General features: G+C 39.6%; 1 protein-coding gene across 4 annotated transcripts in view; it reads right to left on the bottom strand.

Moving 5' to 3' along the window:
• The window catches only part of OCA2 (OCA2 melanosomal transmembrane protein), a 219,637-nt gene that overhangs the window by 117,820 nt on the left and 77,253 nt on the right, over positions 1-24,564 (bottom strand). For all 4 annotated transcript variants that reach the window (XM_069769977.1, XM_069769978.1, XM_069769980.1 and 1 more), the window contains 5 exons: positions 11,944-12,015; positions 10,996-11,061; positions 9,861-9,917; positions 8,713-8,837; positions 4,975-5,113 (listed from right to left, as the gene is read on the bottom strand). In XM_069769977.1, coding sequence (XP_069626078.1) covers positions 4,975-5,113; positions 8,713-8,837; positions 9,861-9,917; positions 10,996-11,061; positions 11,944-12,015 — 459 coding nt within the window. The remainder of the gene's footprint in view (positions 1-4,974; positions 5,114-8,712; positions 8,838-9,860; positions 9,918-10,995; positions 11,062-11,943; positions 12,016-24,564) is intronic.

Raw genomic sequence — 24,564 nt, 5'->3', positions numbered from 1 at the left:
TTACTTGAGGCTATGCTGATTGTATTAAATTTCTCCTGTTTCCCAGCTGACAGAAAATCTAAAGATTTTGTTTTAGTAAGACAACAGCCTAAAGGTTCCACTGCCTACAGATTCAGAGCTGAAACAGAGTGGGCATCTTTCCTTGGTTTGTAGTTTTAAATGCAAAGTCAAATATATCAATTTCATATTAGGAGGAATTATCATATTGTTTTCCTAAAAACCTAGCTTTCTACCATCCTGATTATTTTTTTATTATTATTGCTTTTGGAGGTGTGAAATTAACTTCTAGTAATTCAGACCTTTCCAGAAGAAATCTGCCATTTTAGAGCAAGGAGAATACAAAAATTATAGCTAGGTCAGCAATTCAGGAAGCAGCAAATACTGTACTTCTAGCCAGAATGCCCTTTACTTAATATTTTAAGACTAATAAAATGAGGAAGAGTAATTTATTATTTCTACACTGGTTTAAACATCCCTGGTTTAAACATCCCTTCTAGCTGAGTGACTGAGTTCTACATTGTCTCAGGGGGAACTGTTCATGATGTTGCTGAGCCAGAAATCACTGATGGTCTAACAGAGTTACATGAAGATAATGCTTATCTGAGACACTGACGAACCTCCTTTTTTCTTGCACTATACTCTTTAATGATTACTACAGGCAGAGATGGAAAAATTCTGAAATCAGCTATAAACACATAAATTTTATTTCATATACCTTACCTAGGTTTTCATTTTTTCTTGAGAAAAGGAATCAAACATCGACAGAAAGGGCAGGAGTTCTACAAATTGATTAAAAGTTTTAACAAGCTTGCATCAAGCAAACTCAACAAAAATAGCCCAGTGAACTACAGGAATCCATTTCACAATCTGCCAGTGCTTGAAATGCCTTTATAGATTCATATATAGGATTTTCTCTCTTCCATTTTTCAAAATTATCTACTTTTATTCATAAATTTTTGGTACCACAATTTTTCATGCAATCTAATCATCTAATGTCACATCATGCTAAATTTCAGCATGAAGACTGAAAGTCTCTGAAAGGCAGAACAGGAGAACCTCATGGCTGTCCATTTTCTAGGGAATTCCTGTCAAATGACAGGAATAACTCTGAATGGAATGCCAAAACTCCCAAATCCTCTGCAAACATCAGATTAACGGAACAGGCTTTATCACATGCTAACAAAGACAGTAAATAAGAGGATATAATCCAGTGGCTAGCACATGCTAAAACTGCCTTTGCTCTTATAATTTCCTCTTTTAGGCAGATTAAAGCCAGATGCACTAGTGCACACTGTGTTCACACCACCATTTTGTTCTGGAGACTTATTCACCATCCGTTCTCCAAAGAACTTGTAATCACAGCCTAAGCTGAGAACACAAGCAACTTCTGGTTTCAAAGGTGTGACGGTAGATACTTGTGAAGCTCCTAAATACAGAGGACTTAATGTTCAACCTTTCTGAAAGCAATGACCATTTCGAACCGCTTCATGCCCTATTGTGCATATAAAAATGGAGTTCCCAAGGTCTGAAGCACATATCTCCTCAAGATAAAAATATAATTTTGCTAACAATGGCCAGTCAGCAGCAGTACTCTGGAGGTATTAAAAAAAAGTTTTTTATTCACTGAATGAGTTTTCTGTTTGCTCTTAATGAAAGCTCTTATTTTCCTTCCCTAAAATCACAACATAAGTGCTATTTTGTGAAACTTCTTCTAACTCCAACTAAGAACAAGCAAGAATACAACAAATCTTCCTCTCCTATTGTGCAAATGTTCCACTGATTCCAGGCATGATGTTAGGGAAAATGTCAGTATTATAAATTAACCACTGCTACAAAGAAAAAATCCTTTTGGCATCTATTTGCATCTCAAGACAAATGAACAGACTTTTAATGAGTAAACTGTAACAAAAAGCTTATTTACTCAAACATATTTTAAATAAAATATTCTTAATATGTCATGAGATTTCCCCAGAACCTAGGGAGAAAAATCTCGCCAGCACTACAGTAAACAAAGAGTAAAGCATTTCTAATGCTGTAACCCAATAACAGCACCCAAAGTAACAAAGCTGCACTTCATTTTGTATTGATTTAAAAACCAAGGTTTCCTAAGAAAGTGTAAACTTGCATCGTATCTTATTAGGCTGCTTTTAGAGGTTGATGTACAGCAGTAAAAGTTCAGGAAGAGTGGTAAAATTCTCTTCTTGATCGCAGCTAATAAAATAGAAAAAAACAATCATCTACATAGTGCAATACACTATTCAGCCTCCTACAGGGGCAGTTGTCCAAGTACTCCTGTAGTTACTATGAAAAAATAATGCTGAAGAGGAAGTGCAAAAGGATGAAAAAGGGAATTTCAATGACACTATCAAGGAGAAAAACTTCCTAGAATGGCAAAAACATGACCATAATGGTAAAAAGAGGTTTAAAAAAAGGTATTTTCTGTAGAAGACATAATAGATACTATAAAAAGTATTGCATGAAGCGCTGTTTCCAAAATGCTATTATTGCACCCAAGAACTTTTACCTCTGAAATACTAAAAAACCAAACAAAACAAAAAAAAAACCAGAGAGAATAAATTTTACTTGGTGCAGATACAGCAGACACCCCATGCATTTTAGAGGCAGATTTGTGGTTGATCGTATAAACCTTCCTCACAGCAGCATTTGCTAGAAGTAGTTTCAGAAACAAGACCATGTCTATGTCTATGTTTCTTCCTCTGAACAAAAGAGAGCATGCTGGAGCAGGTGGACTAAATTAGGAATTGAGCTATTAGTTCAACAGCACAGACTGTAAGAGACCAGATGGTCCCGCTCCCTCCCTGCCCTCACTCCCAGCTTTAACCAGTTACTCCTGCCAGCGCTCTCCCAGGCAAATCTCCTTTAGAGGGGGTGAGACCTAAGCAGTGAGGACATAAGCCAGTCCATGCCACTCAGCCTCAGAGCCAAGGGTAGGTCTTTGACCCTCTTTTATTCATATACATAGATATAACTGTTGAGAATATAGGAAAGAAGCAGTACAAGTCCCATGGTCCTGTGTTGAATCTGATCTATTTCATTACATCCTGATTTCTGTGATGCAACAAAAGATCTGAAAACAATCCAGAGTGAAAACATTTGGAAAGTTTTTGTACCTGTTTCAAACACAGAATTTGCTATGTCACATTTGCTAGGGTATTTATACATCTGAGTCCTCCTAAAATTGTCAATATCTCATTCAAGAGAAATGTAAAATTGTTTCTTTTCAGTGTGATTGTTTAATTGCTTCCCATGTTTACACCCACTTCTAAAGGTTCTACAGAGACTATGAGTTTCTGAGTATTTAGGAAAATGACCTCCATTACAGGTGCTAATTATTCTTTTTTAGAAAAGAATGTTTAAATAGTTGCACAGATTTCATATTTAAAAATGTAAAATTTAGCTATCAAATCCTGAGCCAGGAATATTACGGAGTCTCCAGAGTCATCATCCAAACAAACTAATTGCAGCACATTTCAAATATTTTGAAGGTAAACATTCGGTTTATTAAATACTATGAACTTTCAAAGACATTTTCCAACCTGGGCAGTACTTAATTAATTAGAGTGTGTTCAGTTAATTAGGAAACATCCTTTTTTGGTACAGCAATAGAAACATAATTGACTCCAAATAAAAAACAAAACACAACAAAACAAAACAGAAAACCCTAGAATTTTATACTACAATTCCCTCATCCCACTTGCACAGGTAATTTCACACTAGCCCGCACACTACATTGAATTCCTTTAAATTTATTTATTTGGGGGGTTTATGATGCCTGGTGTCCCTACAGACATGCCCATTATATTACTGCCCCTGCCATCGTGCTGCTTGGTGGTGGTGGTGGTGCAGAGGCAGAAGGAGAGCAGAGCTGCCCCATCCCAGGAGGGGCTGCCCCTTGCATCCTACGCAGACTGTCTCCCTGCTGCCCCCAGCGCACCAGAGATGGGTGACGCACCAAGGGATACTGGGAGCACAGTGTCAGAGGCAGAAGTGGGACTTGATGCCCCCTTGTTCAGGGATGGCCGGGATAGCTGAAAGCGTGGAAGACTCATGCAAACGCCAGCTCCCTGCAGAAGCTGAAGGTGAGCACCTGCCAGCAGTGGCTCTGCCTGTCCACGGGGCAGAGAGGGCCACGTGGGTGGGAGGAGGTGGTGGGACCGGGACAGTCCTGCTGGCAGGTGTCTGGAGACCTGCAGTCCCACCCAGCACCAGCCACCATAGCCTTCCCTCTGGGACCAGTCACCCAGCAAAATGAAACGTTAGAAGAGCCAAGTGTTGGAAGTTAAAATCCATCATTGCACCCTGGGGAGATCATGCTGTTGGCAGGAGGTGGGAGCCAGCTGCAGGCCATGCTGCATGGGGGGCACCCCCCTCTCACCCCCCACGTCCCCTTGGGCTGCGGGTGAAGGACAAAGTCTCTGCCTGCAGCGGAGTCGTGTATGACGTGGGTCTACAGGGGCAATGCCGCCTCTCACATTGTGGGGTTTTGCATATGGACAAGTATTTCTGATTTGAAATTTCTGAAAAGGAATCGAATTGTCTCAATATATTTAACTTTTGAAAGAAAGCCTATTCTGAAAAAAAAAGTTTGGATTTTCATCTTCATTTTCACATTTTTCTTTTTTTCCAACTTGCTGCTGTCTCTTTACAGTCCTCCATTGTTTTGCTTCCTTCTTCACTTTGCCATTGACAAGGAAATCCTCCTCACCACCACAAAAAAAAAAAAAGGAAACCAGTACTCTCAGTCTGTATGAAAATGTCTATTCTTCATCTCAATTTTGTCCTCAAAAGATCACTCTGTTCTGTCTGATCATCCTACTAAGAGAGAAACAAGGTAGTGGGAAAAGTGGATTATGTTCTGTTTATATATGACTGTCTGGGGGAAGAGAAAGTTCAACACTGCATAAGTCAACATCAGTACTTAATTTTAGTAGCCAAACAGCTTGCAGTACATACCTTATTTCTCAGCTCCTGCTTTGAAACAATAATCACATTTGGAGGATCCCCAACAGCTGTGGCAGCCCCCCCAATATTTGTGAAGATTACTTCTGCAATCAGGACATGCCTAGGATCAAGATTAAGTACTTCACAGAGCCTGCAGTATAAAGAAAATGAAATTAACCTCTTACCCTATGACTAAATTACCTTAAATCTTAAAATTTATTAAATTTACAAAATACAGCCATTTCACTGAAAAATTGCAAGACTTTAAAGATAATATTTTTGTGTGTATATTGTTAAAGTTTTAATTATGCTACATTATATGTGCCACAGTAATTATAGCAATATAAATGCAAAAATTATAGATGTTTTTACATTTATAATACAATAATTAATGGTTACAAAATTGATGCATTTAAAAAACCTTTTCATTAAAAGTAATGAACTATTACAAGAATTGGACTGCACAGAAAATAGATTTCAAATTTTCAGCATCATTCAACTTTTTAAACCGCGGTCCCCAGGCTACGCTGACCTATGGAAAACTATTCTGGGCAACCACAGGCTCTGCACTCAGCATCAGTTATTAACTTTCTTGTGGGGAGCAGTGGTAGAGGATTGTGCAGACAACCTACTAGCCATGAATCATCTATTAGAGACCTCAGCTTTCAGCCTAGGTTTATCCAGTTTATTCTTTCTTATTTTTCCCCTTCTCTAAAGTTTGATCACGAGTATTTCTATTTGTAATGCAATAAGAGTAGAAAACACACATTCCTCATTATTAAAAAAGTCTCAAAATGTTTTTAGCAGTTCAAAAATATTTAATGCTTCTTTAGTAAGTTGCTTCTTTAATAAGAAAAAGTAAAATGCTTCTTTAATAAGAAGCATCTTAAAGCTCTCTGGCAAATACCGGGATTGACTCAGTAACCTCATGATCCATTTCAACTCAGAGCCCATTTACACACAGTAATCTTCACACAGATTACTTCAACTCTCACAAATTACCTTTACGCACAGATCCACACAATCTGCTCATTTCTGAAGTACACGTCTGACTTTATACTTGGGCTGTGGTATTACAGGCTGAAAGTTAAGGTCACACCTAAGCACTTTGGAATAAGGAACGACTGCTTTCCTGCTCATGGCTTATCAAAATGTTGCTCCAGTATGTAAAGATGGAGGCCACACTTAAATTATCGCCCCCTCTACCTAATACGGGATGGGGGGAAGAGTGGGCAGCAGGAATGCTTCCTCAGGATTGCTTTTGCTGTAGTGCTGTCACACGTTTCCCTGAAGGAAGAGTTGAGCTTTACTGTTCATTCTCAGTCTGTATTATTAAAACCTGTATTTCAAGGAGAAGAGAGTGTATTGCACAAAAGCTTAACTTGATACATTCATGCTGTCACCAAGAGTGTCAATTTAAAACTCAGTAAAAACAGTCACATGACATGTGTCAGCACATAAAAATTGCAGAACAAAATAACTGTGCAAAAATACACTATTTCCCCAACAGCATAAAATTATGCAGTTAAAGGATACTTTGTAGTACAACTGGCCCAATTGTATCAATTGTGGTACAAGACCACAGTTGTAATGTTAACTTCATCACTCCTTGATTTCCAAATGTTTCAAAATAACACCTTAACTTTTGTTTAGTGATTCTTTCTTTTTGATGGGCCTAGTGTTAGCATGAAGAGAGAACCTCCGAGATAAGCCAAGAAAGGCCAAGCCCAAAGTATAAAACCATCAGAATGTGTTAGCTATACGGTAGGATCAAACTTCTTCAGTTTACTTAACCCTGGTTATATAATTCTCCACATGAACAACCATTAGCCTTTTCCAGTTCCCAATAGCAACGTATCTTGAAAATAAATTATAGCTAAAAAGGGGTAGTTATTAATTTTTTTATCAGCTTGCTACAAAATTCAGAGTGAAACATGTATCATGTTTTACGCCTTATTAATGGAAATATAAATCCCTATATTCATAGATTCAGTAGGATTTTCTGCAAGCTTTATCTCCATGGCAATGACAGCGCAGTGCAACATAGTGAAGCTGTAGACAAGGGCTGAAGACAATGGCAGTAAGATTAAAAAAAAAAAATGACCTCCAGCATGAAGCTTTTAGAAACAGGCAATTATTTGGTTTTACTAGACGAGATAAAATTTTATTTTAGCTTTGATAGTGATTCAAATACAAATGTTTCCCACATACTGAGTTCCCCCTTCTTCAGCATTATAAACTCATTTAGTATAAAACTAAAGTACTCCGTATACATTTAGCATAAAACTTGGGTACTTAAAGGGCGGCTACAAAGGCAGAGGCTCTCTCTTCACAAGGAGCCACCTGGAGAAGACAAGGGGCAACAAGTACAAGTTGCACTGGGGCAGATTTCATCTCAACATAAGAAAATAATTTTTTATGGTGAGAGCAATTAGCCACTGGAACAACCTCCCCAGCGACATGGTAGAGTCCCCATGGCTGGAGGTTTTCAAGACATGAATGAACAGGGTGCTAGATAATCTCATCTAGGCTCCCTTTCCCGTGAAAGTTGGACTAGATGGTCTTTCGAGGTCTGTTCCAACCTGGGCTACTCTGTGATTCTTTGAAAATGGAATAAATGCTACAGTACCTCTGCCTGTGAACAGTAGTTCGTGATGCATTGATGGCTGGATTTCCATCCATTCCCAATTATAGTTAATTCAAAACATTTTGCAACACAGCTAAAGAAAACTTGATGTTTAATAGTTCCAGTGTTGCTTACTGTTAGAGGTGAAATTATTGATTGGAGTAAGGCAAAGTGATCTCCTTAAAATATAATCGGACAGAAGACAAATGGAGCTTTAATTCACCAGCTGTTTCCCAATCTAGAATAAATTCCACTTGCAAAATTGCTTTTTACTGCTTTACACTACATTTTAAAGTGGGAGCATATCTTAATAGAATTTTGTATACTTTAATGTGATAATGACTGCAAGCATTACATCACTCAGGATCATTTTAAAAACACACTAGTTCTTTCCAAAACTGAACTGGATTAACCAGGTTTGCCTGGCCAGACACAGGTTAAATTCAAGTTAAACACTAATTTATAATCACACATTGATTAAATGCAGTTGCAAATGACGTGTTATTAATTTACAGAAATCTGAAGTAATTAAATTCGCTGTTCTCTATTAAATGTTCCAAATATCTAACCTCAAATTGTGGAATTAACCACTTGCTGTACAAATGTCATGGTCACCAGCAGGATGAAAATTCAGTTGCATATTCTAAAACAAAGATTTTAGTTGAAATCTGGAGATTTTTTAAATTTTTTTGTCACTAGTATTAGAAGGGATAACAACTTCACTAAAACATAAATTACTATCTAAAATTGTATACAGATATTAGCCAGTAAAGGACAAGGCAGCTTTAATTAAAAAATTCTCCCTGCTTACAGGAAAAAAATTTCATCTACTAGGGAGCATTTGGTGCAACATGCTATTGCAGTTCAGATATGGAGACAAACCAGAATAGTTAGCTGCCAAGGCAGTGTAACAGGCTTCAGATGTGTGCTCACTATTAACACAAAGGGAAAAGGCAACCAATCCCTTTGAAAACATTAGCTCTTTACCCTACTACAATAGGAGTATTTGAAGTTTTTATTTCCATTTTGATGATTAAAAAGAAGTTCAAACAAGCATTGTGCACACATGTCTACTACTGATTGCCGGCTATAAGACCAGGTCCAAAACCATAACAATAAAGTACCTTATGGTTACTGGAGTAAAGAGCAGCATAGTGGTAACATTGTCCAAAAATGCAGAAAGAATTGCAGCAATGAGGCACAGTAGCGTAATCATGGCCCACACCTTGCCTCTAGAGAGTTGATAAGCCTAATAAAACCAAACAAATAGAAACAAAATTAAGGGACTAGATCACTCCAGCTTAGTTTTCAAAAATGTTAGATTAAACAATTTCACCAAAGATGAGGCAACAGTGAGCTCAGAGCATTTACTACTCCATGACCTCTAATAGCACCTTCTCCAATATTAATTAACTCAACAAGAAAACATTTCCTGCAAGTGGGCAAACATTTCTATCATGCAGAGGAAGAAAGAGGTCTGAAGAGACACAATGCTCCGCTGCCGGGCATGAAAGGGGTCTGTGTCAGGAGCAGGGCTGAGCCCCCATCTTCTGGCTGCATGTCTGGGTGGACTAACGTGGTTCAGAGCTCCCACCCCCTCCACACGCTGGGACACCTTCCCCATCGTCAGAGCAGCACTGCCGGCGCTACGTAGTCTGGGCAGCTATGTAGGCAGGGGTTGTGTCCACCCATGTTTTCTTTAGGGGTTCTGTGCTCAGAGCAGTTCTTGTCACTTTTGTTTTCTTTCTTTCCACCCTTCTCAGGAAAATTAAGCTTTGCAGCATGTGAAGGAGTCCCTCACCACAGGCAATACTTGCTTTACAACCAATCCATCAGAATTGCCCTTTTCGTGTAATCTTTGGTTCTGCTACTGTGCAAAGGTCTGTGGCCGTTTTTCATGTGTGATTGTAAAGCTAATGATGGTTCCCATATTTCCTCTCTCCCCCTGCCAGGCATAAATACAGATTTCTGTTACAGCAGAACAGCAGTCTTGGGGAAGTCAGGGGAATAACTCAGCTTTATTTTGTCCATATGCTTGTGTACCCTACTGGGGACCTTTGCCTTTCTCCTGTAGAAACAGCATTGCCTTAAGGGCTTCCTTTCATCCCTAAGAGATTTTTCAAAATTACAAGTTGACCATTGTCATTTCTAACATGATAAGTATACACTGCCCTAGGAAAGGTCCTTCAAAGATAGTGCTTGGTGCAAGAGATCTGATTAAATACTAACTTGATTAATCCAGTAATAATTAAGAGTGCCAAAACAAGCCTACCTTTACTGCACAGTAGTCAAAGAATCCAGTCTCTGAAAATATGGCCACCAAAACCATCTACCAAAAATGAATAAAAAGAGAATAGCTTGCAACTGAATTATTTACACAAAACCAAAACAATGTAGTTTGTGATTCTGACAAAAGTCCTTCTTATCTGACACAACTCTGAAAATCTGGTCACCTACATACCAGGATATCCACTACAGCTGCCAGATATCTCCTGTTAATGCATCATATGGTGAAATTTAGTTCTCAGCATTAACAGTCTGCAAATGTCATACTAGTCTGGTTGAATTTAGTTTGTACTGACTAAGTGGACATCATACATTAAGTACTTAATGTATCTCCTTTATGTCATTAATCAAGAAAAGCCAATAAGTGTGTTTGCTTTCTGCTCTACAGAGTGCAGAAGATAGCAGCTCCAAGAATTTCTTGCATTTTTCCACATTTCTGGGAGGTTTCCTGTCCTTCCATCTTTGCTCCCAACAGATTTTTTTTGTTGTTGTTTTCTTTTTCTGTGGGGAAGGCAGGAAGCAGGGACCAGTGTCAAGAAATAAAAGCTCAGAATGGCAGCAGATAATTGTAATTTTTTCTCTGTGTATTTAATATTTTGTGTTAGAGTTTAATAGCACTTGGACAACTCTCTTTACCATAAAAAGCTCTGTGCAAAGTGGTTAAAATAATATATGATTATGATCTAATCAGATATTTCTCCTCCATTTCTGGTTTGCTTTTCTTTTGCTCCAAACAGCACTGACTAAGGCAAAGAAAACCACTTTTCCAGCAGAGTGTGTTTGAGGAAGGTTTTGAGTAAACAAAATTAACAAGATAAATGAGAATGATAATACTTCGCATTTAAACAGGTCTTTCCATTTACAGACCTCAAGGATGTTTTTAGTATGTTATCAACACAATTTTACAGATTTAAAAAAAAAAATTAGAAAGGGTTCAACACTTTCAAAAGGCTCCTTCAGGGGTGTGATCAACCTCCTTTTCGATAAATCCTTTAAGACCCAAATTTTCATCATAACATGTCTCAGTGAAGTACAATTTAAAAAATCTTTAAAAGGGAAACATCTCTATATTGAATGTGATTATTTTAGCACATTTAGAGCAAAAGATACATTTTAGTTACCATTCCAAAGAGCAGCGCCAGTGTCTCATAATCAATCCACTCCACCACTTTGACCATACTTGGCCTCTGCAATCAGAAAATACAATTACCAGTGAATGCCATGAAACACCTAACTTGTGATTAGCTATGAAATATAAACTCCACTCAATTGATGAACCATTTAAATAAGCTATGATGGAAATTACTAAGTGTTCCTATAAGGTACACAAAAAGGTCTCTCTATTATTACCATTATTGCTATTATTATTACTACTATTATTGTTATTACTAATTCAAAGTACTGCTGCCATCCTATGTGGGTCACTATCAAAAGCTTACATTAGACTATTGGTTTATCTAGTTGTTCCTTATGTAGCATTATAGAAATAAAAGATAACCAAATTACATGGTACAGTCCAGTTTCCTTTTTGGTAAGAGAACAAAAGCAGACTGCTTCACCTGTGAACAAACTGGAGGGAATTTAAGGGAACATGGCAATGATGTGGTGACCAGTTATGAGAAAAAACAGAGAAAAATCAATCAGAGGTTTCACTAAATATCAACTAAGAGTAAGCAGGGGGGAAATAAAAGGGTTGGAAGATGTAAGCATGAGATGTAATTATTTAGGGTAGTATAAGGCAATGTATTTCCATTTCGGTTTGCTTAGTAACCTAACATTACTGAAAATAACAGTGTTAAAGTAACTCGGAATTAAGCTAAAAACGGTTGTACTCAGCTTCCCGCAAATCAGAACAAAATAGCTACAACTGACTTTTTTCTACTGTTCTTGCCTATACCTTAGGCTGACTTGTTTTCCCCAAGATGCTTCCCCACCCCGCTGTCTGCCCTACCATCTCTCTCTCCTAAAAAACACTGCTCTGTTATGTGCCCAGTCACAACAGGGCAAACAAGGAAATTTATGATATCATACCCAGAAACGAAGTGAGCACTTACAGTTTGATAACTTACCTCCCCAACAGTAGCTAAGGCGGCTAAAGCTGCCAGAGAGCCCAGCATCGCTGCGAGGGTCCTGTGAACAATCTGCAACAAAGGGTAAGAACTGACCAGAGACTCCTCTAAACATCTCCTTATTATTAAAAAGGAGGGGGGGGAGAGGATAAAAATTCCTGTAGCTGATTCTTTTCTTGGTTTTTGGGGCGGGTTTGTTCCTTATTCCACCCACCTCCCTTCAAAAAGACCTGACCAGAGAATGGCTGATTACTTTGCCTCACTATAGGATGTAATTCAAAACAAAACAAAACAAAACAAAACAAAAAAAAAAGCCACACTTGCACAAAACCCTGCTAGGAAGTCTTAGCTCTGATCTCAAGGCAGAGAAGGGACTTCAGTACCAGTTTCTTGAATTTGCCAACAGGTGACCCAAGATGGAAAGCAATTCATCTTCCTTTACTTAAGGATCAAAAAGCCTAGTCCTGTTGGCTTCCCTTCACAGCCCATGGGAAGAAGACACGTTCCCAGGAGGTGATCCACCCCATTCTTTATAGGTGTTTGTTCATCTCCAATGTCTACAAAGCAATTCCCAAGCAAATAGCTCAGACCCAGGCAAGGTGCATCCTACTCATACACAGATATACTAGACTTTGAGTTTACGCATCCAGTGTGTAGTCTGGGGCACAGACAGGTCTGTCAAGCCTGTACACCCGTTTTCTGTCTCACACACACAGAGTTTTCTTCCTTCATAGAGTGTTGTTGTTTGCTTTTTTTTTACATCAGCATTTTCTCTACAAATTTTGGCTTCAAGACTAACCCAGCCTTGAACAGTGCTTCTCCTCCATCTCTAACGTTTCTCTAGCATACAAGCAATGCATCTGAAAATAGCATCCAAACCCTTGACCACAACACATGCATTTAATACTGCAGCAATTACTACAGTATAGGGACATTTGTCCACATCTATGTATCTAATGAATAAATTGCATTTAAAATTCTCAAGGAGAAGGTATAAAAGCAAGCATGCCCTGAAAATGTGTTTTTTTGTCCAAGTGCTCATTTGCAGTTATTTAATCCACAACTGGAAGATCACAGATAGTGTAAAATAACTCTGTTAAAGTGAGAATGTAATAAATGAAAATCACTCTACAAAAGATGAAATTTAACAGCATTTATGTATTGGTTTTATGTGGCAAGGTTTTGGTAGCGGGGGGGGTTACAGGGGTGGCTCCTGTAAGAAGCTGCTGGAAGCTTCCCCTGTGTTCGAGAGAAAACGAGCCCATACCAGCCGGCTCTAAGACGGACCCGCCACCGGCCAAGGCGGAGCCAATCAGTGATAGTGGTAACACCTCTGTGATAACATTTTTAAGAAGGAAAAAAAAAGTTGGGACAGGGAGAAAACAGCCGCAAGAGAGAGAGGAGTGAGAATATGTAAGAGAAACAAGCCTGCGGACACCAAGGTCAGTGAAGAAGGAGGGGGAGGAGGTGCTCCAGGCGCCGGAGCGAAGATTCCCCTGCAGCCCGTGGGGAAGACCATGGTGAGGCAGGCTGTCCCCCTGCAGCCCAGGGAGGTCCACGGTGGAGCAGATCTCCACCTGCAGACAAGGGAGGACCCCACGCCAGAGCAGGTGGGTTCCCGAAGGAGGCTGTGACCCCGTGGGAACCCTGCGCTGGAGCAGGCTCCTGGCAGGACCTGCGGATCTGTGGAGAGAGGAGCCCACGGAGCAGGTTTTCTGGCAGGACTTGTGACCCCGTGGGGGACCCGCGCTGGAGCAGTGTGCTCCTGAAGGACTGCACACCGTGGAAAGGACCCACGCTGGAGCAGTTCGTGAAGAACTGCAGCCCGTGGGAAGGGCCCACATTGGAGAAGTTCGTGGAGGACTGTCTCCCGTGGGTGGGACCCCACGCTGGAGCAGGGGAAGAGTGTGATGAGCCCTCCCCCTGAGGAGGTGAAGCGGCAGAAAATAACGTGTGATGACCGTAAACCCCATCCCTGTCCCCCTTGTGCCGCTGGGGGGGCTTGGTGGAGAAATCCGGGAGTGAAGTTGTGCCCGGGAAGAAGGGAGGGGTGGAGGGAAGGTGTTCTGAGATTTCGTTTTATTTCTCATTTACCTTACTCTGGTTGATTTGTAATAAATTGAGCTAATTTTCCCTAAGCTGAGTCTGTTTTGCCCGTGACGGTAATTAGTGAATGATCTCTCCTGTCCTTATCTCGACCCGCAAGCTTTTTGTTATATTTTTCTCTCCCCTGTCCAGCTGGGGATGGGGGAGTGATAGAACGGCTTTGGTGGGCACCTGGCATCCAGCCAGGGTCAACCCATCACAATTTATTATTAATGTGTTTAAATATTATTCAGACACAAATCAGAGATATTCCTGAGAAAAAAATAAGGCAGTCTAGAAATATTTCATTTGCTGCTAATTTCATAAGAAGTATTTTGCTGATAAGAAACAATAGGATGTGGATATCTCAAGGCCCTCCTGCAAATTACAGCAATGGTAAATAACTAAGCAATTTACCAAATTACTAGAAAAATAAATACATAAATGACCAATTTAGGCATCAGAAGAAAAATTTGTCTCATTCTCCTGTGTTTTTCTTCAAAACGCACTGGAGAATAACCTATCATAGTGATAAAGCAGATCAGACCAAGGTTTCATGTCCTAATAACCTAAAAGTACATAACACAGATTAACACTCCCACCAGCTCCCACAGAAATGTGTGTGATAAGTCAGTGTTTCATCTTTTATTTCCAGTTTCAGAGCATTTATATGAACGCACATGTATGGCCCTTCCAATTCTGTAAAGGTGGGAAGCATTCAATAATGTTCAATAGTTCTTGTGGCTGACAACGGGGTGCAGCAATTAGACCTTACAGTTCTCTCCAAGAGAAGACACGAAGCAGACTTGTCTGTCAGGGAAGGAGATCAGCTTCTTACCGGGGCAAAGTAAGTTCAAGGGTAAGTTACTGGAGAATCCTCAGCTGTCCTCAGACTGGAGGCTTTCTCCTCATCTAAGCACCACCCACGTTAGATAGCTCTTTTGCAGTTCTCAGAAAGATATCATGGGTTTTCTGAGATTCGACTGGGTTTAGATTTTTTAAAATATTTCCACATAAGCATTTTTGCTGTCACCATTGTATACTTAATTGCATACATTGGGTTGACTGCATTTTCAGTTTCCAAGAGTTTGCTGTCACCTATGGGTGAAATTTGCTTTAGTTTCTGCAGAAAGATGGGAAAAAATGCGTACGAATGGAGTCATCTGTCAGTTCCTTCCTCCTGGTGATTTTTCAAGATGGATATACAAAAGTATATCCTGAAGAATAAAAAAAGACTATTCAGGTGCTAAGCTCTATTACCAAAAACTTGTCAAATGTACAACTCTTCATTCCAGCAGACTATCAAGTGGAAGTTATACAGTAACATAAAGCCTAGAAAGCACACTCATGTAAACTCTGAGACATGTAAATATTCAAAAGTTGAGATTTGGGGAGGCTTAGGAAAGAATGGATTTTGCTTTAATTTTCTATTCACATAAAGCAAACCCCAAACTAATAATACATTTGTATAGGCATTTTCAAAAGCTTACAAATAGAGAAATTAAGAGATGCAGGTTATAAACTGTGACACTCTTTGAACCACAGTTCCACCTAATACATATTTGGAGGGCACTATATTAGGTAAAATTCCATTATTATTCTTCTGGAAAATAGTATGGATCCAAACCCTTTTGAAGCCTGGCAGGATGATGAGTATCATTTCAGGATGAATCTCAGAGTGTATCCATAAACAAAAGCTCAGGTACAGAATTAAAAGAGCTCAGAAATAAATTAACACAGAGATTTACCCCTAGGAAAGCTGAGAGATTTGGTGGACTTCTGAATCTAAAGACACTTCAGAAGATTAAGTGAGAAATTATCTGTATTCATCTGATCCTTCTCGTGCTTGAGAAAGTGCATACCTTTGTGCATTCTCTAGTAAGCAAAGACAGTTATACTGAAAGAACCCTGATTCATTACGAGTTTCTCTTTCAAACATGAATTGCCTATAAGATCACAAATAAGGGTTGGCTGCATCAGCCTGACTGGGTAGAGTTTTAGTTTTACAAGCAAGGAACAGAAGCAGAAGGAAATGGTGGGCCAGAAGTTACTTCAGTAGCAAGAGAGACTGAATTCAGGTACAAGACTCAGCATAATGTTGTTGTTGTCCTCATCAAAGACACTGAAGTAGTCAATACCTCTTGTGGATCTTATTATGGTACCTACATTTTCCTCTCTATTTCATCTCTCTTTTTCAAAATCCATCTCCCAGCACTGATAAACTCTTGCCTGGACCACTGTTCAGCTGCACAGTACTCATTCCTTTGACAAAAACCATCACTAAAATTCTTTCCATCCTGCACATCTCATAACGGCTCTTCTTCTCTCATCTTTCATTCTCTCTCCAACTTGCCTCTTATCTGCATTTCTCGTCCCACTCTCTTGCACATAAATACCTCTTCACATGCTCCCATCCTCTCTGGCCCTTCTCATTCTGTCAAAGCCACATGTCAAAGTAACCTCTTATTTTCTTCCCACTCTTATTTTCTTTCATCCCACAACTGGATCCCCACATTTTAATGATTCAGTCAGTTTTAGCACACTGTAAAATGCACTTATTATAAAAGTTTCTTGCCTTATTTCCTGGAAAGGTTTCTTTCTTTAAAAAAACAAGCAACAGCCATTAAGACAAAAAAGGCGGAAGAGGCGAGGAAGATACAAAGATTTTAGTCCATCAGTTTGCATGCTAGAGCTCCCAACTAAAAACCTTACAATCTCTTTGTGGAAGCGGCATCTTCACCATCAACATCATCTTTATTTTTGTCTGAAGAATGCCCAGCGGTCCTGACTTAATGAAACAGCAAAGGATGGTGCTTCCCTTTTACAAAGGGACAGTTATCTCAATACAAACTGCTACTGAAAACAATGCAGCCCAAATCTCACTCTTTACAATGCACGACTCGGTCTTAGAGCTCAACAATACAGGATATCACTAGGCTGAGAGCTGAAGAGATTTCAAAAAAGGGAATGGTTATGTACAGAATTTTATATAAGTAATGAAAACACCCCAAACTGCAACAATGGAGGCTCTTAGAAATAACATCAACATTGTAGGTGTGGTGATAGCAACATCATAGGGTCATGCTATAGGGTCAGTTCAGAATGGGCAAAGATCAGGAAAAACTTCTATAGTGATTTCGTTTCATAATTATCTGTAGAAAATTTGTTGTCTTATTGCCTGCTGTGTGGTAAACACAATATGCTGAATGCTGGTTCTGTATGATAGTTTCCATACTATTAATTCAGGAGTTAATTTTAAGGTAAGAAATGCAAGCAACCCAAATCATTTATGCCACAAGTCTTTGTGCTTGATATTAATTAAAAATATACATTTCCAGAGCTATAATGCAAACTGGATTTAGACAACCTAGACCTTCTCCAGATTTAAATTTCTTTATCTCAAAGTACTTTGGAATGTTTGCACAGAGTTCATCAAATCTTTTGGTAGACTGCAACAGCATCTTTATAAAAATGATTCAAAATTCCAACCACTTTATCTTGTACAGTGCTCCAGGAGGTAAAAGGAAATTATTTAGAAGCCAATTGAATGGTGACCTGTGTGCTATTTCAGAGCATACATTTCCCAGCTGAAATCCAGGGCATGCATATTTCCAAAATGTGCTTCTGAAGATACTTGATAAATGATACATCACACTAAGCGTTTTATTTCCACAAGTCCTTCTTTATAAGTGATAAATGGCAGTTGAAAGATGACTGTCAGTGACTTTAATGTAAAGCTGCAAATGCAGCCTCAATTCATTTCTTATCCATTTTTTCTCCAGTGAAGCCTGTTGCATTAAACTACTTATTTTACTGAGAAATTAATTTTCATTTGATAGAGTGGCAGCATTGCTGCATTTCAACAGGAGGAGGTTATTCCCAAGCATATACCCATGGGTTTTATGCATTTTCCACCTACCTCCAGAGTAGCTGAGTCCTTCCCTATAAAATCAACAACCAAATCCCTCTTAGACTTTATACAGTCTCCAGTTCAATTCTTTATTCTCAGGGGACAAGGAGGGGGAGAAGGGGAGTAAAATTTGTTCTAGCATAGCTTTTTTTTCTGACTTTATGTTTTGTATCTATTCCTTTTTATGTTTTAATAAGGGTTTATTGAGTTAAAAGAAGATATCCTCAGCAGTGGAAGAGATTGCTTTCAAAGACAAAGAGTTTGTTTTTCCTAAAGATAATCAAGACAGCATTAGCCTGACTGCCTCTGGAAACATGTTCCTCAGTCAGATCCCTTGATGGAGATTATCTTACCATTTGCTGTCACTTTTTTTTTATAATTTATAAATTTTGGTGGTGTCCTTTGCCTTCGGCTATTCCAGCTGTTTTAGCAGAATGCAGATGAAACTTCAGCCTTTCATGTTACACGTATTTGATCCACTTATGGTTTGGAAAACTAACACCAAAGCCTGAAACTGGCATCAGAAGCTGAAAACAAAACTGAAATTTGCATAAAAACAATGGTAATTCAGCTAACTAACTTAAGTAATTTTTCCTAACTGTCAAGCAACATAACTGAAAATGTGGGTTTATGTTAGAAAACAACAAGGTTCAAATAAATCCTTGCAATACTTCAAACTCTGCCCTGCAGTAGATCCATTTCAAAGCTGAACGGCACCAAATTCTCAGTTCATGAAAATCTGCTTTATTTCTGGCAAATTGCTCAATTTGTACAGAATATAAACCAATAGACTAGACATACAGGAGATAGTCAGGTATAGGTAAGATCAGAACAGCAGAAAAGGAAGGTCAGTGGAGCCAGACATATTTACTTGATTTTCTTCATGCTCACCTATATTAAAAAGACCATCTAACCAGTACCAGTTAGTGAAGGTATAGCAACATACCACCCCTTCAGCTAGTGATGGCAGTTAATACTTAACCTCCTCACCCTCCTCCCCTCAATTTGCTCCCTACACAAGCTCTGCAGAAGCAGTTCTGCAGCTTCTTCAGCCGCGGGGCACTCTTCCCAGCACATAGGAACCCCTTACAGGGGATGTGTCTCAACAGCTACTGCAAAACGAATGATAATGGAAAATTAATTGCCTTAGAATTACTTAGTTAAGCAGTAGCAAGTAAATTCTGCAGGGATTTTAATGAAGCAAAAGGGAGCTGCTTGACATAGTTTAGAAAGTATGACTTATACTGATGCAGTATTCAGGGATGGACTAAAGCAAGCACGTAGGGTACAGCTGCCGAAAAATGGTGCGCGTCAAGGATCCCAAAGTCACTACAAGCATCACAAAAATCAGTGACAGCAAGAACAGCTATTTATATCTTCGTCTGCAGAATAGGACACTATCTATCTGTATTCTATACAGGTAGACATATGAATCATAAAATAAGACTTTACACTAAATTAAATTTTTTAGAAAATCTTACTATTAATCTCATTTTTATAAATCAAAATATGTCAGAACCGCATCACTGTACATAAGTATGCCTTGCTTGGGGAAAAAAAAAAAAAACAAACAAAAACCCACCACACTGGACCAACACCTTACTCATTTTTAAAAGAATTCAATGATGATTCACATGCATGAAATATATGGCCAAGATCAGTTAAGAGCACAGACTGGAGAGGTCTGTGGACTTGGAAATGTTAGCTGCATATTTTAGTATTAACATGCATTCTTATTATTTACACAATAAATGGCTGATCCCTGTAACTCTATGAAAATAACATTCCATATTCATTCAATAAGCTCTTTTAACAGACAAATTCTCAACCCTAAAAGACTTGGATTTTTTAAATAGAAATGTTAGATTCTATAGCAAACTACGTAACTACTAAAGGACATCTACACAACCTCAAGGTAAGAAAGCACCCATCTATGACATTCTGCTATAATACCCATTTTCACTATGATAGTGTGCCAAATTACTTGTTCTGGTACAATGTCAGTGGAGAAAGTCATGGTATAAACAACCCTGCCTTAGGGAAAGGCATAGAAGGCAGCAATTTGCCCCTTGCCAACACAATGTTTCAAAATATAAGATGGCACTATACAAGATGATTATCTTAAATAGAAGGTGATTAAAAGTAGTACCATATGGTATCCAAGACAATTTAACGCCTGTGTTAGTTCACTTTTATTCCTATGGTATGTAGACTGAACAGGCTAAGAAATACAAGGTAGGGATATCTTGGGAGTTTTGTCTATGAACAATAGCCCTGAAATTCTATGATTAAGTAACTACATTAAGTTTCACCAGCTGACATCAATTCTTTCTATATGGAAAGCACAATGCATAGAAGAGAGAGAGAGATTGAGACTTAGGGAGATCAAATTATTTTCTGTGAATAAATTATCTGATTCATTCATTCCCTGCTTCTATATAGAAAATCTATAAGCCAATTCTAGATTCTGCAAAGGTATTTGTTACTCCATAGCTCTATCAAAGGATTTGAATGAACAATGTGCACAATTTGCAATCTATGAGCTTTCTTCCTCAGTGATATCACTGCTTGCTGTTTGTAGAGAAAACTGGATGGGCTAAAGCTTCATGCTGATACAGAACATTGAATTAACTGGTTCAAAGTAGCCCTCCAATGGTGCAAGAATAAACATATCCATGCTGTATGAGATGAACAAGGCTATTGAAACCCTTATATTTTCATGCCTTGAATACTTGGGGGAAAGTAAAGCTGGAGAAAAGTTTGTAGAGCCAGGAAGGAAGGAGGGAAACAGCATTTGTACAGATGTTGGCCAGAGGATCCAGAAGAGGGTTTATTCCTATGTGATTAAGGGTTGAAATGACAGCTTGACTTCTAAGTCTGGTTTTGAAATAACCTCCTACTTTAGAATATTGCTAGAGATAAAAAGGTATAGCATCATACCTAGTAAATATTTCTATTGCATTCATACAAGAAAAGAGGAGTCTGCCATATCGATATCATTACAGCCACAGGTGGATGCTTAACAGCCTCTACCTGTTGGGATGGCTCTGACATAAGAAAATTATTTTTATACACCTCCAGGAAACATCAGAAGGGGAATATCCAGCAACATCTGATAGTTTGAGAGCCTCTCAGAGTCAAATTTTAAAAGCAAGTCTTTTTATTTGCTATGCATTTGGGGGTTTTGTCTTAATGTGAAATTGGACAGAAGCACACAGAGATGAATGAGTTGATGTTCTGTAAATCAGGCCCTTGAGTCAGGTCAGATTAATAGAAAGTGGAGCCCTGTGGAAAGACAGGATGGTGATAATTTTTATGTGCCAAGGCACCTCACTCCTGTAATATTTAAGCTAAAAAAAAACGTTTGCTATATGACTAAAGTAAAGAGATCTGGTCATGAGCCAGTAAAGGACTGATGTTGATAGCTAAAAGATGATAAGCCAGACCGCTACTGTGGGCTGACATGACCAAAGGTGTTGTATATCAACAGGCTGGCCTGGCAACAACCTTCCAGTCTTGCAAAACCCTTTTGCAAGACCCTTTGCAAGCATCAATCCAGTCCTCCAGCACCTCTCTCAGCAGGCTTTGCTGCCTCCGTGCACTCCACGTGCCTTGATATCATTCCCGATGCACACCCTCACTTTTGTGTCCTAAAAGCATTTTTTGTGGGGACTGCAAGACCCTTACTATGTTTGCAATTCCAGAACGTTTTCTGAAACTGAAGAAGATGTGACAATGTATTTCTTCAGTTATCTCAGCATCCTCAAGAATGATGAGATTATGAATTTCTGGTAAAGAAATTACATGGATCAAATCACAAAACTCAGGGGCAAACTTATTTTACTTTCCCTGTGTGAATCTTTGTCAGCCTTCATTTAATATTAGGATTATACAACCATACAGAATTACAGCCATGCACTAGGAACAACAGCACAGCAAACTGCAGCACTCACATTACCTTTACAGGGAGCTTTCTGCTCTAGCCAGTACTTCCTCTGGAGAGTCTTTCATCCCTGACATCTCCTCGTTTTCTCACTCCAGTTTTCTTCTCTGGATTTTTTTCCTCTTTAGATCATGCCCTGGCATCTCCCTCCAAGCCTACCCCCTACACTCTCTCATGTTTGTTCATTCACTTTTGCCTTTGCTCTTGCTGAAGGAAGACATCATTCGAGGCCCCAAAAGAAGCTGAGTGGTTCTCGTCTCTGTTTGTGTGCTTTAGAAGTGTATGTGCGTTCTAACACCTTGTTAAAATTTTAAGACTTCATGGCTCTCTGCCCCTCTGGTTGCCGTAGGCAGGGTAGAAGCTGAACAGCAGCATTCAATTAAGCTAATTTAATGTTCTATTGCCTGTCTCAAACAGAAAGGAAAAAAACCAACCCACAACATACATAGTATGCAAGGCAGGGCAACACGTTTGTGCTTGACAGTTTTTCACAAACTGAACAAAATACAGTTCAAAATTAGTTTTAAAAGGCAATAGAAAATAGACAATGGACATTTGAAAATTAGTTTTTACACTTAGTGTTGAAAATATGACCCCTATTATTTCAAAAAATAGCATTCTGTGAAAAGTGGAGCCTGGGTGACAGCATCTTTTAAAGCAGACAATCCTATCGAGTCCTTAGAATAGCAAGCAGCACCATCCAGTGGAAATCTTTTCCTATTAAGTTCTTAATTAAGGCCAATTTACTTACTGCAGAAGTACCATAGCACCCAAACGAAGATATTTTTCCTTAAAGCACGCATATTCAGAGGAAAGCCAGACTTCTACCATGATAGATCTAACAATTAGACAGGCAATAATCGGTGTAAAATCAATATTCATACTCGATTAATAATAAAAAAACCATTGTTATATTAAGCTGGGATCCAGCTGAGGATTTTGCTTGCTGTTATACCATATTTTTGTTTGAATTTAAACTTATCCTGTCCTTGTCTTACAGAACTCTGCTTCCTTTACATTTCCTTCATTGCATTTACGACAGGTAAAAATGACTGTAGTTTATCTAACTGGTGCTGGCTCTGTCCTGTTGGAGCCTCCTCATTGGTGGCAGTGGCTATGCTCTACCAAAGCAGTAGAAATCCTGGCACCTCAAGGGTACTGATCCAATACTGCTCATAAGGAGCAACTTATAATGGTCCCGCACGGCTGCTTTAAAGTCATTTTGAGCCTCTCAAAATGCACATAGGTCACACCCTCCTTCTAAATCAGAGAAAGGCAGGGAATGACTGTAAGCCTTGATAGTCCATACTGCTTAATTGCTAGCTCAGTCACAGGCTCTTCTCTCTGGGAGAACATCTCGGGTACCGTTCGGTGAATATCTTACTCTGGGGGACAGGACAGATGGATCTGCCCCATATCTGATCCCCTTGTTCAATCCAATCCTCCAGCACCTATCTCAGCAGGCTTTGCTGCCTCCATCTGCTCCACGTGCCTTGATACCATTCCCAATGCACACCCTCAGTTTGTGTCCTAAAAGCATTATTTGTGGGGACTGCCAGACTGCCCTCATTATATTGCACATTTTCAGCTGGGGGGGGGAAGAGTATACTTTTGAATGGTAATCGTTCCCCCAAACCAGACCCACAACCACATGCTGCCCAGGAAGGATGCAGCTAGTCTGCTCCAGAGGGAGCTAGATTTTTCTTCAAGCTAAGGTTTCCTACTGGATTTTATGGTTTAGGTTTCACAACGCTGGATTTGGGTTCCATGCAATCCCCAGAGTCACAACACTTATGATTTCTGCCTCGGGCTGGGAAGTTCACTCTCCAGGCCCTACCTCTTGGCTCCATTTCTACCTCACTGTAAAACACTGCAGATAATCAAGACAATATCAAGGCAGCCTTCTCTCTCCCCCCGTCAGGACTGGTAGCCTCTCAAGGAAGGACAAGTGTGCAGGAGAGCATCCTTGCCCTGCTGGAACCTGGCCAGCTCACCCAGGGACACTGGCTTTCCCGCTCTGCCCCCATCTTGGACTTTTTTGCTCCCTCCCAGTCCCAGACAGGAGGGCAGATGAGGGCAAATTTTTATTCTTGCCCAGTGAGGTATAGCTCAGACCCTTCACCAAAGAGGATGGATGGTTTGGTCTGATAATCTGCCCCTGATTTTCTGCCTGTCGTGGTGTAACCCCAGCCAGCAACTAAGCACCACACAGCCGCTCACTTACTCCCCCCCATCCAGTGGGATGGGGGAGAAAATCGGGAAAAGAAGTAAAACTCCTGGGTTGAGATAAGAACGGTTTAATAGAACAGAAAAGAAGAAACTAATAATGATAATGATAACACTAATAAAATGCCAACAGTAGTAATAAAAGGATTGGAATGTACAAATGATGCGCAGAGCAATTGCTCACCACCCGCCGACCGACACCCAGCCAGTCCCCAAGCAGCGAATCCCTGCCCCCACTTCCCAGTTCCTAAACTAGATGGGACGTCACATGGTATGGAATACACTGTTGGCCAGTTTGGGTCAGGTGCCCTGGCTGGGCATGAGAAGCTGAAAAATCCTTGACTATAGTCTAAACGCTACTGAGCAACAACTGAAAACATCAGTGTTATCAACATTCTTCACATACGGAACTCACTCAAAACATAGCACTGTACCAGCTACGGGGAAGACAGTTAAC

Source organism: Haliaeetus albicilla, chromosome 25 (assembly GCF_947461875.1).
Source record: "Haliaeetus albicilla chromosome 25, bHalAlb1.1, whole genome shotgun sequence".
Classification (NCBI taxonomy): Eukaryota; Metazoa; Chordata; class Aves; order Accipitriformes; family Accipitridae; genus Haliaeetus; species Haliaeetus albicilla.
Note: the sequence above shows the minus strand (reverse complement) of the source record. Positions and strands in the feature narration are given on the sequence as shown.